Source organism: Colobus angolensis, unplaced genomic scaffold (genome assembly GCF_000951035.1).
Source record: "Colobus angolensis palliatus isolate OR3802 unplaced genomic scaffold, Cang.pa_1.0 Scaffold105, whole genome shotgun sequence".
Taxonomy (NCBI): Eukaryota; Metazoa; Chordata; class Mammalia; order Primates; family Cercopithecidae; genus Colobus; species Colobus angolensis.
In genome coordinates this window covers 3,758,622-3,774,068 of record NW_012111475.1, presented here as the reverse complement: position 1 = coordinate 3,774,068, position 15,447 = coordinate 3,758,622, and the positions used below count along the sequence as shown (strand labels likewise).

Here is a 15,447-nt window from a genome sequence, read left to right as displayed (position 1 = left end):
GTGATCCGCCCGTCTCGGCCTCCCAAAGTGCTGGGATTACAGGCTTGAGCCACTGTGCCTGGCCCCAGTCTTCTTTTTTAGACAAGGAAACTGAGAATGAGACAAGATCACAGCAGAGCTGGGCTGTCCCAGGCCTAAGAAAGGACCTGACTGTGGTGCTGAGGTTGCTGGTCCTGGTGGTGAAGAGAGGGTAGTAAGGAAGCAGGCTGGCAGCGAAGCAAGGCGAGGACAGCAGGACCAAGGCCGGCTCTCAGCTGCGGTGCTCCATCCGTGCACAAATCTCTTCCTGCCCAAACTGCACATGTTTGGTGGAGAAGCTGAGTGCAGGCCCCGCAGGGCAGGCATCATACATCCAATCTGCTGGCCGATACCATCACGGCGGGGGCGCCTTTCTGGCAATGTGACGGCAATGTTAAGCCTGCCTAGTAGCCTTTGGGTTATGGGGAGGAGACTAAGACAAAATGCAGGCCTGGGGTAAGGGGCCCTGGGGCTTGCCCTGTGGGTGTGTGGGGGATGGAAGGCAGAAAGAGAAAAGGCCCATCCACCGCAGATGGGAGATGGGCAGCTGCCAAGAGGACGGGGCTGGGGTGGAGGGGGCAGTGATGCAGGCCAAGAAGAGCCTTCTTCTCTTCCTGTTGTGTGACACGCCACACTTACTTCCTCTGTGATTGTTACGTGTCCTCGGGCCTGGGCCCTCAAGTAGTGTTTACACTTGCAGCTCTTTGGCAAGAACCACACTCTGACGGGGGAGTGAGTCTTCGAGCCAGGGGTTCAACGGGCTACCAAAACATCGCTCAGCCCCTTCCTGTTTGTAGATGGCTGAGCGAAGGAGACAGCTGACTTTGGGGACAGAGAACAAAGGAGCTGAAGATCTGGAAGAGACAGAGAGCAAGCTCTGCCGAGAGGGGCAGGAGCACCTGGGCTGCCCACTCACTTGGGCCTGTCTTGGTGTTTCTGATGCTGCCCCTTGAGGCTTTCTCAAGAAGGAATCGGAGGCTGGGCACATGTGAGTGACTGGTAGGCCAGTCCTGTGGCTTCAGGAACATGCAGGAAACTCCCTACTCCCCTCCCACCTCACCGTGTGCTCCCCACAAGCATTGGTGACCTGTGGCCCTGGAGGAGCCACCAAGGGAGGTGAACTTACATTGCTTCTGCAGAATGCTCTGTCTGGCTTTGATGAAGGCCAGGATGTCCGAGTCCGTCTGGCTGTCTCCGGTGAGAGGGATGGACGACATTGGCCTCTTGGGGATGCTGGGGGCAACCACGCGTCACATTTTACTACACTTTACAACTGGACTCACCACTTATCTTTCCAAAATGCTTTTCAATTTTTGGTGACTGATCTCACCCAGAAAGTTACATGACACGGGTGGCCTGCTTCTCACTCCCTCCTACCTTCTCTGTGTGGCAGCCACACTAAGCCTCCTGTCATGCAAATTGGGTCAAGTCACTCCCTGCCATAGACCCTGATATGGTTTGACTGTGTCTGCACCCAAATCTCATTTTGAACTGTAGTTCCCATAATTTCCACGTGTTGTGGGAGGGACCCGGTGGGAGATAACTGAATCATGGGGTGGCGTCCGCTATACTGTTCTCATGGTAGTGAATGCGTCTCATGAGATCTGAAGGTTTCAAACTTGGCTCTCATTCTCCCTTGGCTGCCACCATGTAGGACGTGCCTTTCACCATGATTGTGAGGCCTCCCCAGCGACGTGAACTGTGAGTCCATTAAGCCTCTTTTTCTTTACAAATTGCCCAGTCTCGGGTATGTCTTTATCAGCAGTGTGAAAACAGACTAATATAGACCCTTTAGTGGTTTTTCACCACTCCTAGAATAAAACTCAAACTCTGTCCCATGACCCACCAGGCTGTGTGTGATATGACCCCGATTCAGTAGCTCCAGCTGCCCCCTCTTCTTTCAGTGACTTGCATTTACCAAGCCGCATCCAACCTTAGGGCCTTTGCTCTGATGCTTTCTCTCCCTGGACTCCCCTTCCCCCAACCATCACATGGCGGCTGCGCTTTCTCTCACTGCCTTCTCTATCCTCTCACCACCACCCCTCCTGTCCTCCCATCCCTGATTTACCCAAACCAGCACCCCTTAACCTGGGGCTTGTCAACTTCTGCGCCCAGCTTAGATGTCATATCCTTCAGTATTGTATCCTCAGAGCATCCCCATTCCCCATGTGACTTAGCTAGTTGACCTCAAAGCAGATTACTATTCTCCTGTCTCTCCTTAAAAACAGAACCATATTTAGCTAAGTTGCCACAACTAAAAAAAACTACCTTTCCCAGACTCCTTTGCTGTGATGTGTGGCCAGGTAGCCAGGTGATGGCCAATGAGATTTGTAAGTAGAAGTGCTGCGGGGCAATCTCCTTAGAAAGGGAGGGCTGTGTGTGCCCTCCCCCATCCCCTTTTCCATCCAGCTTCTCCATATAGCATTCCCCTTCAGCAAACTCAGAGCAGTACACTTGCCTGGTCTTGGCAACTTTCTGTCTGTCCTCACCCCTGTGCCTCTGCACAGCAGGAGGTGGTAGCCACTTCCTTAGAAGGCAGTAAGGATGGTATGTAACAAGGGGCTGGCCATTCCCACAGGTAGTTTTGGGTGTTGGCTTTCCAGCTGCAGCCCAGCTGGAAGTGCTAAAGCAGAGTCCAGGCAGGCAGGGCAGTGGCTGAGCTGGTGAGAGGCTGAGCAGCCATTCTAGTTGGAGGATACAAATACCCATGGTGCTGATCAACTCTGCTAAGCCTGGAAGCAAATGCTGCTGGGTCTTTGAGGCCAGGCTTGTCAGCTCCATGCTCTGCTCTGTGGTGGGGGTGCCCTGGGCTGGCTCTTTCGCTTTCTGGCCCCCCAGGTACATCTATTTACAAGAAGATATGAAGCAACTCTGCCCACACAGGGCCCTGGTGACTGTGGGAGAAAACCTCCCTGCTTTGAGTTGGCCTGTGTGAGAGATTCCAGGGAATTCCCAGGGGACCAGGGCAGAGGCCAGACCTGGGCTCTGTCTGTGTGGCTACTAGACGAGGGGCTTTTTCAGGGAGCAGATTGGAGATGGAGGCCCACTCCGCCCACTGCAGGGGCTGTCACAGGCATTAAAGGAGAAGACCACAGACCTGTCTTCCAGTGGGGTGCTGGTGCTGCTCTGTTTCTGGCTGTGTGGACTGGGGCAAGGTGAGGGCAGGATTTTCCTGGCATTCACATCACTGCAAAACACAAACCAACAAAAGCAAAAGGAATGGAGGCAAATTGATAGAAGATAAATTCAGGGTTTATATCTAGGAGCTGTTATGGACTGAATGTGTCCTCTCAAAATCCATATGTTGACACCCTAATTCCCAGTGTGATGGGGGGCCTTTGGGAGGTGATTAGATTTAAATGAGGTCCTGAGGGTGGGGCCCCCGCACTGGGATTAGTGTCCTTATAGGTATAAGAAGAGGATGAGAAACTACAGTGCGTTCTCTCTATCTCTCTCTCTCTCTCTCTCTGTCTCTCTTGGCTCACTGAAACCTCCACCTCCGGGTTCAAGCAATTCTCCTGCCTAAGTCTCCCGAGTAGCTGGGATTACAAGCGTGCACCACCACACCTGGCTAATTGTTTGTATTTTTAGTAAAGATGGGGTTTCACCATGTTGGCCAGACTGGTCTTGAACTCCTGACCTCAAGTGATCTGCCCACCTTGGTCTCCCAAAGTGCTAGGAGACAGAGCACACAGCAAGAAGGAGGTGCCAGCAAGTGAGAAAGGAAGCCCTCAGCAGGAATTGAATCTGCTGTGCTATGGACTGGAGGTTTGTGTCCCTGAAAAGTCAGGTGTTGAACCGAATCTCCAATGTAATGGTAGTACAGGTGGGGCTTTCGGGAGGTGATTAGGTCATGAAGGCAGAACTCTCATGAATGGGATTAGAATCCTTATAAAAGAGGCATCAGAGAGCTCCCTTGCCCCTACCACCATGTGAGAATGCATCAAGAAGACAGCTGTCTATGAACGAGGAAGGGGGTCCTCACCAGACATCGAATCTGCCAGTGCCTTGACCTTGGACTTCCCAGCCTCCAGAACTGTGAAAAACAAACATTTGTTGTTTGAGCCACTCGTTCTATAGTATTTTGTTATAACGCCTGAGCAGACTAAGACAAGAGCCAAGAATCCTGTCTTGGATGGTTTACACAGCAATTTTCTTTTTTTTTTTCTTTCTTTTTTTTTTTTTTTTGAGATGGAGTTTCACTCTTGTTGCCCAAATTGGAGTGCAATGACGTGATATCCTGACCTCAGGTGATCTGCCCACCTTGGCCTCCCAAAGTGCTGGGATTACAGGCGTGAGTCACTGTGCCTGGACTACACAGTAATTTTCATTGTTAGGGCATGCATCTGTTGGTTGTAGAAGTTGAACAAATCATGGCCACAACTGTTATTGATAGACATACCAGGCTCTGTGAAAGTGCTCTGCAAACATCATGCCATTTAATCCTCTCAATGACCTAAGAGGTGGATGTCATCATCTCCATTTTATACATGAGAAAACAGGCTTACAGAGATTAAAGAAATTCTAAAAGTTCTCCAGCTGGCAAGTGGCAGAATCTGGAGCTACTCAGGATTCTTTGAGGCTCCAGAACCTGTGCTCTCAGCCACAATGCCTTCTAACTGCGCTTGACTCTGTGACATTCTGGGAACACACACTGGCCTAACCCTGACCATGCTGCCTGCCCCTGGGACCCAGCTTCATGCTCTCTGAGTGAGACGTCAGATCCAAAAGTGCACTAGATGCAGCTGTGCCTGTTCACCTAGGCTGCTGACATGTGCTCCTTGCCTCGGATTCCTGGCCGAATGCGGTGGAACCCAGAAGCTCCTCTTGGGAGGTGAAGAGGCACATGGACATGGCTGGTTGGAGGCCAGTGTATTCCACATGCCTGTGGTGACAAGGTCCCTACTCTAATCTGTGCTGTAAGGAGATCTTCCTCGCTTCCTGCCTGGAGACAATGTCAGAGCTGGAAGAGGACTAAGAAGTCACCTGGGTACCACCCTCCTTTTACACTCTGGGGACACTTGGGCTGAGAGGCAGGCTAGGGTTAGAGACAGGTGAGCTGGCTCCGCGGAGTCTGCATCTTCTGTCCAAGGTACTCCACAGACCTGACAAACTGCGTGTCTCATGGCCCCTTCCCCGGCTCTGGACTTCCGCCTTCCGATCTCAGTCAATGGCAAGGCTGCTTCCATAGGTCATGACTGTTGTCAAACAAGCAGGAAAAGACATCAGAGCCTGGGGAAGCCCCCCTCACCCACTAGTGTCCATTTCCTAGCAGTGGAGAGACTTTCCACGAGGTGCCCTTCATGGTGGGAGAGCAGAAATCTCTGTGCTGGGTCTAGTGAGGACTGCTGCAGGACCAGAGGTAGCCACGAGGTGGCAAGCTCTGCACGCTTTTCTTTAGAGAACAGTGACCAATTCTCAAGGCTCCTGCAGAGTGGTTCCTGGTGCAGCCTGGATAAGCGAAGGAGAAAGGGCTTTCCATCCTGCAAGTGCTTTCATAACAACGGGTCAGGGTCAGTTTGGAAGCTATAGCAAATTTGCAAGACCAAGGCACTGGCACAAAAATGGCTCATTCACTCAATGGCTTCCCAGTGGAGCCATGGCTCAGGTTCCAGGGAGAGTTCACAGGTGTAATTATTGAAAGCTGGGAGGGGGTGGAAGAGGATGGAGAGATGGATGGGGCAGCGCAGAAGGGCACGATCACACTGTGGCCAATGGGGCCATCCAGTACCCTTTGCGGAGGCCCAGCTACCCTGCCTGTTGCCTCGACAGCTCATGCAGGAGGGCAGTGGAATGGAAGGCTGGGGGCTCCCGAGGGAAATGGCTCTTCAAACCCGTAAGCTGCTCAAGCGTCCTGTTCTTGGATGCCACGGCTTCGTTTCTGTAATTCTGGGGATGACGCCATAAATGACCTCTGCCCTCTCCCTTTGCCCAGCCAGCCTTTGACACTGATTTAATTTCTCATGTTGACGTCCCTCTGGAGAGAGAACATACCAGCCATCAGAATGAATTATCTTTCTTAAAAAGGATTAATAAGCCATATTAATAATAATTAGGCCTCCTGGGTTGCCAATCAGAGTGTTTAGTGGGATCAGCTTCCAGGGCCTGAGCATCCCTGGGGAAGTGATGAATCAGGTTTCTTTCAGAACCTGATGAGCAGAGGACCAGCGCCCTGCTGCCCAGTTCCCCGCCTGCGGCAGTTCCACCGGAGCAGCTGCTCTGGAGCTCAGGCAGCCACTGCCGCTGGGCCCTCGTTGTCTCACCTCGCTGCTCTGACGGGGCACTGGAACGTTTATCTGCTCACAGAGTGACCGTGTCGGAGGGACCTTTGCACATCTTACAGATGGGGCAAGGGAATCCCAAAGTGGGGAGCTGGCTTGTCCAAGGGTGTGCTGCTTGAAGGGGCTATGACTGGGGTTCATGTGATTCAAATCTCAATAAAGGGAACTCGTTGGAGGTGGTCAATAATGACGTGACACATGCCTTTGAAGTCCAAGGGTCTTGACTGCAGGGTTAAGGGTCTCTAGGCAAGCACATCCAGGGATCATCTTAAGTTGGAATACCTAAGGAATGTCCAGGAATGCCTGAGGCCAAGACAAGGTGGAAGGAGCACTATTCTGATGGGTGGCACAGCAGACAGTCCCTGGAGGCCTTGCCCAGGGGCTACTCCTAAGACCTATTCCACTGTGGACTCTCTCAGAGATGCCGGCAGATAAAGGCTGGCAGCAGCATGGATCAACAAACAAGCAGTAAAGAGGCAGCCCTGGCTGCAAGGGAGCATGACAAACGGAATGAAGCAGAGAGGAGGAAGAAAAGGAGAAGGTGGATGTAAGATAGGAATAGAGATAGGCAGAGCCGACAATGGAGGGAGAGATGGGAGAAGAGGGGAGTGGAGGAGGGAAGGGGGCAGGGAGAGCAGTGGGCAGAAGGAAGAAAAGGCACTCGCCATGGAGTGTGAAGTTCTAGGTTTAATCTGTGGCTCTTTTTTTTTTTTTTTTTCTTTTTGAGATGGAGTCTTGCTCTGTCTCCAGGCTGGAGTGCAGTGGTGTGATCTCAGCTCACTGCAACCTCCACCTCCAGGGATCAAACGATTCTCCTGCCTCAGCCTCCTGAGTAGCTGGGACTACAGGTGTGCACCACCATGGCTGGCTAATTTTTGTGTTTTTAGTAGGGATGAGGTTTCACCACATTGGCCAAGGCTGGTCTCGAACTCCTGACCTCGTGATCCACCTGCCTTGGCCTCCCAAAGTGCTGGGATAACAGGCATAAGCCACCGTGCCCGGCCTAATTTGTGGCTCTTTATGTTATTAACTACAGAGTTAAAGCATCTCATTCCCTTTTGGAGCCTCAGTGTCCTCATTTGCAGAATGGGGAGGCTGAACTCAGGATTTCTCAGCTGAAATGGCGAGGGCCAGTCACAGGGAATTCTGGGTTTCCAGATCTTAGAAGTTTGGCCTTTTAAGGCAACACAGTTTGGCCCCTTAAAAATCCTGGCCTCTTGGGAAAATCAGACGGTATGGACACATTGGAGAGTGGATACCCCAGGCAGGAGGATCTGGTGGTGGGAAGCACATAAAGAAAGCACCTTGTACAAAATATTACAAAATGTGGGCTGGTAAATGCCAACACCTAGTAGATAACATAATGGACATGTGTCCCTAAAAGGCAGTCGCTGATCCTAAACGAAATTGCTGTGAGGAATGCGGGGAGTGCACGACTCAGACAGGCCTGGGTTTGAGTCCACCACTGATTAGCTGGTGACCCTGGGCAAGCTACTTCATCTCTCAGCCTGCGTTTTTTCACATGTCAAGTGGGGGACCATGATAGGCACGTTGCTCGTGTGATTTGCACCTGGCCCATGAGCACCCTCTACGAAGGCTAGGGGATATTACAACCATCAGGCCAATGCTGTCTCCCTTGGGAATGTAGGAGCGCCAACAGCGAATCCTCCAAGTGGGATGTGTACAGGGAATGTCTGAGATGCCCTGATGGCCTGAGACAGGGTTCCCTACCCGCCTCACCCTGGCAGAGTTCTGTGAGCCCTTTACTACCAGCATCTAAAGCACATGACAAGGATTTCTTTGTCAGAGGTGGAGCCCCTACAGCTCTTCCTTTCCAATCTCTGGCGGGGTTACTTTTCCTCTCACCTGCCTAGCGTGACCATCCCATCCACGAATCCTGGCACTCCAACAACTGTTAGAGGAGGAAATATGGGGCAGCCAGCCACGGGAGTTGAGGTGTTTTAACAAACACCATTCAGGACACTCAGTGATCTCTTCCCAGGAATTAGAGCATCCAACCAGCACGCCAGCAGCCACCACAGGGGATGGGGCTGAATGGCCCTCTAGGGCTGCCTGAAAGCCATCTTCCCCAAGACCCTCCTGCCAGCAGCCACCGAAGGGGCTTGGGGTGGGGGTGGGGACTCTGGGAGCAGGATTTTGGGAAAAGCTCCTGTGGGTGATCTGATGCACACCTTTCAAATTCAAGGTTCTGAACACTAGGATTAAGCATTTTTTTTTTTTTGCAAGCATAATATATTTCTTTTCCTTTTTTTTTTCTTTTTGAGACAGGGTCTCACTGCATCACTCAGACTAGAGTGCAGTGGTGCAGATCTTGGCTCACTACAGCCTTGACCTTCTGGGTTCAAAAGATCCTCCCATCTCAGCCTCCTGAGTAGCTGGGACTACAGGCATGTGCCACCATGCCTGGCTATGGATTTGTGGGAAGGGAAGGATGCTTTTCATGTTTTTTACAGAGATGGGGTTTCACCTTGTTGCCCAGGCTGATCTTGAACTCCTGGCTCAAGTGATCCCCCTGCCTTAGCCTCCCAAAGTGCTGGGATTACAGGCATGAACCACTGTCCTTGGCCAAGCATAGTATATTTCTACCTTGCATCTATCGGACCCCTTGCTGACACTCCTGGCGCTCTCTCTCTCTCTCTCTCTCTCTCTCACACACACACACACACACACGCACGCACACGTACACACTCCAATGTCTTTGAAGTCAAAGGAAAAATGAGAGACAGGGCTTTCTATTCCCTGAGCAGGATATTGCTACTAGTAGAAGCTACCCAAGAGATGAGAAAAGAGGATGGAGAAATAGCCAGGGGTTCTGAGCCTCACAACCAAGAGGAGAGCTTGTTCTCATGGGGCAGATACATGAGGGGCTCAGCACAGAGCCAGAGCAATGGCTGAGGAAGCTGAGTCCTCTTGGTTGTGTTTTTCAGATGTGCTGTGTGGAGTCCTGGAGTTTTAGCGAGAGGGCTCCATGTGTGGAATGAGGCAGGTATACAAGGGTTGCAATTCAAATTTACCAGCCTCTAGAGGTTGGCAGGTGCCCAAGTGAATGCATGGAGTGGGCCAGGTGCAGGGCACAAATGCTAAGCTGCCTGCATTGCCATGGCATAGTGCAGCTGCCTGGTTATTCTGCTTTTGCATTTTTAAAAATCCATAGACTATTATTTAGAGAAGTTTTAAGTTTACAGACAATTGAGCAGATAGTACAGAGAATTCCCTTATACGCCTCTTCCCTGCCTAACAGTTTTCCTTATTATTAACATTTTGTATTAGTGTGATAAATTTGTTATAACTGATGAATGAATATTGATACATTATCATGCACTGAAGTCCATGGTTTATACAGGGCTTCACTCTTTGTGCTGTACAGCTCTGTGGATTTTGACAAATGCATGACATCATCTATGCAACATTATGATATCATACAGATCATACAGAATAGTTTCACTGTCCTAAAAATTCCCTGTGCTCCATCTAGTCATCCTTCCCGCTCTATAAGTCCATGACAATCACTGACTATTTCACTGTGTCCATAATTTTGCCTTTTCCAGAATGTTATGTAGTTGGAATCATATAATCCGTAGTCTTTTCATATTAGCATCTTTCACTAAGCAATATGCATTGCAGGTTCATAACTTTTCATGGCCTGATAGCTCTTTTTTTTGGGGATGGAGTCTTGCTCTGTCACATGGGCTGGAGTGCAGTGGCTTGATCTCGGCTCACTGCAACCTCTGCCTCCTGGGTTCAAGCGATTCTCCTGCCTTAGCCTCCCAAGTAGCTGGGATTACAGGTGCATGCCAATACCCTTGGCTAATTTTTGTATTTTTAGTAGAGGTTGGGTTTCGCCATGTTGGCCAGGATGCTCTTGAACTCCTGACCCCAAGTGATCCACCCGCCTTGGCCTCCCAAATTGCTGGGATTACAGACCTGAGCCACTGTGTCCAGCCTTGATAGCTCTTTCTATTGCTGAATAATATTCCATGGTTTGTTTATTCATTCACCTTTTGGAGGACATCTTGGTGGCTTTCAGTTTTGGGCAATTATAAATAATTTATAAATAAAGTTGCTATGAACAATTGTATCTTTTTTTTTTTTTTTTGTGGACATAAGTTTTCACCTCAATTAGGTAAATAACTAAAATGCAATTGCTGGATTTTATGGTAAGATCATATTGAGCTTTGCAAGAATCCATCAAACTGTCTTCCAAAGTGGCTGCACCAGTTTGCATTCCCACCAGCACTGAATGAGAGTTCCTATTGCTCCACATCCTCACCGGCATTTGGAATTGTCAGGTTTTTTTTGGATTTTAGCCATTCTAAAATGTATGTAGTGGTATCTCGTTGTTGTTTTAATTTGTATTTCCCTGTGTGACACAGGACGTTGTGTACCTTGTCATGTACTTATTTGTCATCTGTATCTCTTCTTTGGTGAAGTGGCTGTTCAGATCTTTTGGCCACTTTTAAATTGGGTTGTTTATTTTCTTATTGTTGAATTTTTAGAGTTCTTTGTATACTTTAGATACAAGTCCTTTATCAGATATATGTTTTGCAAATATTTTCTCCCAGTCTGTAGCTTCTCTTTCAATTCTTTTAAAAATATCTTTTGCAGAGTGGTGTTTTAATTTTAAATAAAGTCCAACATCAATTTTTTCTTTCATGAATCTAGATTGTCTTCTAAAACACCAAGCTAGCCAAACAAACACCAGGCTAGCCAAACAAAACACATCAAGTCAGTTATTGATCCTGGGCTCAGGGGCTCACATAGGAGCTGTGTCCTAAATCCAGAATATGAGGCAGTGAGAGGGCACTGGGTCTGGCACGGCGGTGCTATAGCCCTGGGCAGATGAGCCCAGCGGCTCCTTCCCCAGTGTGGTGTCCGGCATGCAGCAGATGCTGGAGAGATGGACTTCAAGATGGCACTATGCCAGCCACAATGGGCACAATGCTGTATACCAGTTCCCACTGCTAAGTGGAGCTAAGTGTGATGCCCAGACCCATGGGGGTGCCACTGCTCTGCAGCAGGGCTGCTACTGAGGGCACACTGAAATTGCATGGCCTCTGCTTTCACATGGGTCCAAGCCCAGATTGAGAGATGATGATGGCATGACCAGTCTACATAAGGCCCCCGAGAAGGCTCATGTGGACATTTGCTCCCTCCTGTTGCAACATAGCTTAGCCCTGAAGGCCATCTGGGATGGAAGACATGGCTAGCATGTGACCTGCTGCCCTGTAACAGTGACCTGCTGGCTAGCTGAGTTGCCACCCTCCTGTCTCAGGCTGCCCTTGAAAGGTACGCAGACCAAGTTTTTAAGCCCCCACTTTGTTCAGCATCCATGCTGTGGGGCAGGAAACTGAGGCTTGAAGACCCAGGGAGACCCCCAGCCTGGCCACTGTGGAAGCAAGGGAGTAGGTTTGGTGGGGCTGAAAGTGTTAAGGCTTGGACAGACGATCATATCCCAGATTGGCTCATGTGAGACATCTATCCATTTGGAAAAAAGAAGTTATATTCTTACCTCATCCCATATGCAAACATATATTGTAAGATTAAAGATCTAAATATAAAAACACAAAATGATGTAGGAACTAGAAGAAAATATGGAATAGGTGACAAAAGCTGCTTCCTAGCTGAATGACCTTGGTACAAGTCATTTGACCTGTCTATTTCTCAGTTTCCTAATCTGGAAGCTGACAATGATTATAATAGGGCCTGCCTCAAAGTCATGGTGGTCACTAATTGCATAAACATTGGGAAAGCCCTCGAGAGAGTGGCACACGGCAAGCAGCCTAGGACAGGACCTGCTGCCCCACCATGCAATCAACACTTGTTGCTATACCGTGATTTCATTACTTTTAACAGTCTCTAGGTAGAAACGTGCTACTGCTTTGTTTTATTTTGCATTGCTAATGAGCACCTGTCTTCCATGAACTGCCTGCCCATGCCCATTTAAAAAATGTTGGCCAGGTGTGGTGCCTCACACCTGTAATCCTAGCACTTTGAGAGGCCGAAGTGGGAGGATCACTTAAGCCCAGGAATTCAAGACCAGCCTGGGCAACAAGATGAGACTCTTCCTCTACAAACAAATTTTTTTTTTTTTAATTAGCCAGGTATGGTGGCACATGCCTGTGATCCCAGCTACTCAGGAGGCTGAGGCAGGAGGATTGCCTGAGCCCAGGAGGTTGAGGTTGCAGGGAGCCCTGATCACACTGCTGTACTCCAGCATGAGTGAGAGTCAAACCCTGTCTCAAAGAAAAAAAAGTGTTTTTCATTTCATTGATCCATAGGAGTTGTTTATATTCTGCATATTGATCTTTTGTTTTATATATATACACATATATATGTATCTATATACATTAAACATTTTTTTCTTTAAGTACAAAAACAAAGGCACTCCAAAAAATTAGAATACAGGCTGATGTGCTGGCACTAACAGCCAGATTGGAGGGTCTGGGAAAGTCCAAGGAAAATCTCAACCTGGTGTTGCGGGCTCACTTGCTGGCCTTTTAATTTTAAGAAGAGTTTTTTTTTTTTTTTTTTTTTTTTTTTTTTTTTTTCTTTTTTGAGACAGAGTCTTGCTCTGTAGCCCAGGCTGGAGTGCAGTGGTGTGATCTTGGCTCACTGCAACCTCTACCTACTAGGTTCAAGCGATTCTCCTGCCTTAGCCTCCTGAGTGGCTGAGATTACAGGCATGCACCATCACATCTGGTATTTTTGTATTTTTAGTAGAGATGGGGTTTCACCATGATGGCCAAGCTGGTCTTGAACTTCTGACCTCAGGTGATCTGCCCGTCTCAGCCTCCCAAAGTGTTGGGATTACAGGCATGAGCCACCGCGCCCGGCCAATAGTTGTTTTTTAAGAATACTTTTTTTTTGTTTTTTTAAAGAATAGCTTTAAATGTACAGAAAAGTTGGAAAGATAGTGCACAGAGATCCCATGTAGCCTGTACACAGCTTCCCCTATTGGGCTGTTTTACCTTAGTGTGGTGCATTTGCCACAATCACTGAACCGATGTTGATACACTGTTATTAACTCAAGGCCATACTTTATTGGACTTTTCTTAGTTTTTCTCTAAAGCCTTTTTCTGTTCCAGGCTCCCACCCAGGACACCACTTTACATCTAGCTGGTGTGTCTCCCGAGGCTCCTCTTGGCTGTGACCGAGTCTCACATTTGGTTTTTTGGGGACCTTGACCATTTGAGGTATGCTAGTCAGGTATTTTGTAGAGTGTCCTTCCATTGGGATGTGTCTGATGTTTTCCTCATTCTTTGACTGGTGTTATGGGTTTCTGAGAGGAAGGCCACAGAGGTTGAGTGCCACTCTTATCACATCATATCACGGGGACTGTCTGACACCTTCTTTTTTATTTTGAGACGGAGTCTCTCTCTGTCGCCCAGGCTGGAGTGCAGTGGTGCGATCTCCGCTCACTGCAACCTCTGCCTCCTGGTTTCAAGTGATTCTCCTGCCTCAGCCCCCCAAGTAGCTGGGATTACAGGCGTGTGCCACCACACCTGGCTAATTTTTGTATTTTTAGTAGAGACAGGGTTTCCCCATGTTGGCCAGGCTGGTCTCAACCTCCTGACTTCAGGTGATTCACCCACCTTGGCCTCCCAAAGTGCTGGGATTACAGGTATGAGCCACTGTGCCTGGCCCTCTGACACCTTTTTTAAAGCCCTATTTTTTATTTCTAATGTGAGGGCTCAGAACCCCTTCAAACCCAAAGGATTGCTCCTTGGTGGCAGAGATGGAGGCCACACACATACTGTCCTGGCCTCTGGCATCGGATGGACAATGGCGCGAGGCATGCATCATTGGTAATACCCCCTGGGTTGTGTGGTTGGAAACAGACAATAATATGGTTGTGGGGAAGTAGAGTCCCTGCTGGTCATCCCATCATTTAGGGAGACTGGCTCTGGGCCATCCTCATGTGTTATTGGAGGCTGCCTGAATCCTGGCTAGGATGAAGAGCTCTCCTGTGTCTCAGTAGGCTGGCTACCCACTGTCCCACTACCACTGTCCCCCAATCCCCTCTTCTCCCACGCTATGACCCTGTTCCATTCCTGCCAACCCCTTCTTCCCACTCACGAGACAGGACCAGGGCTTGATTGTGAAACTTCTTGTCTCTTGTTACCATGGCAGTAGGTCTACTGGTTATCAGAACTAGGGACTGAAGGGGTGTGCACTCCAACCAGCTTGAAAGTCACTGTCCTGAGTATCTACGACTAATTAAAGGGTAAAACGAATTCATCCTCCTGGATCATACGGCTTATCAGGAGACATGAGAGCCACAGGAACAGGTTAAAGAGAAAGGTAGGGAGCCTTTTCTGGGAACTCTAACACCTCTGGTGAATTCTCACCTTACCTTTTGTTAGAGAAGAGTTGGGACTGTTCATGCTGGGAGTCAGATGTCTGGAGAAACGGCTTCGTGTGATCGAGTGAGTTCACTGCTGGAGAGTTTACCTGTTGGCCCCAGAGGGAGTTTCACAGTGTTAGCTTGAATCTAATGCCATAGGAAGATGTTCTTGATGTAATTCTTTTTTTTTTTTTTCTTTTTTTGAGATGGAGTCTTGCTATGTCGCCCAGACTGGAGTGCAGTGGCATGATCTCGGCTCACTGCAACCTCCGCCTCCTGAGTTCAATCAATTCTCCTGCCTCAGCCTCTCGAGTAGCTGGGATTACAGGCGCCTGCCACCACACCCAGCTAATTTTTGTATTTATAGTAGAGACGGGGTTTTGCCAGGCATGGCCAGGCTGGCCTCGAATTCCTGACCTAAGGTGATCTGCCCACCTTGGCCTCCCAAAGTGCTAGGATTACAGTCGTGAGCCACAGTGCCTGGCCTTGATGTAATTCTTAAGGGGAACAAGCCAGCTATAAAAGTTAGTGTATACAACGTGTATGGCCAAAAACAAATCTAGACGTGGTAATGACCATAATGATGGGCGTCAACATATTGTCTAGGGACGGTAGAATTATGGGTAATGTTTAATTTATTCTTTATGCTTTCCAAGTTTTCCACGTTGAACATGTATTCCCAAGATAGAAAAAAAATGTTTAAAATGTTATCTTCATTCTTCAAAAATACTTTCTGGTTTTGCTTCTCCTTGTCCCAAAAACCCCCTACTAAAGTCAGGAGAC

The 15,447-nt window shown here is 48.8% G+C and overlaps 1 protein-coding gene across 3 annotated transcripts in view; it reads right to left on the bottom strand.

Annotated features, from left to right (window-relative positions):
* The window catches only part of KIF6 (kinesin family member 6), a 386,472-nt gene that overhangs the window by 6,468 nt on the left and 364,557 nt on the right, over positions 1–15,447 (bottom strand). For 2 of the 3 annotated variants that reach the window (XM_011944312.1, XM_011944316.1), the window contains 4 exons: positions 14,674–14,771; positions 4,004–4,054; positions 3,116–3,205; positions 1,145–1,251 (listed from right to left, as the gene is read on the bottom strand). In XM_011944312.1, coding sequence (XP_011799702.1) covers positions 1,145–1,251; positions 3,116–3,205; positions 4,004–4,054; positions 14,674–14,771 — 346 coding nt within the window. Of the gene's footprint in view, positions 1–714; positions 873–1,144; positions 1,252–3,115; positions 3,206–4,003; positions 4,055–14,673; positions 14,772–15,447 lie in introns of those variants that run through there. The other variant, XM_011944305.1, reaches the window with a different exon arrangement.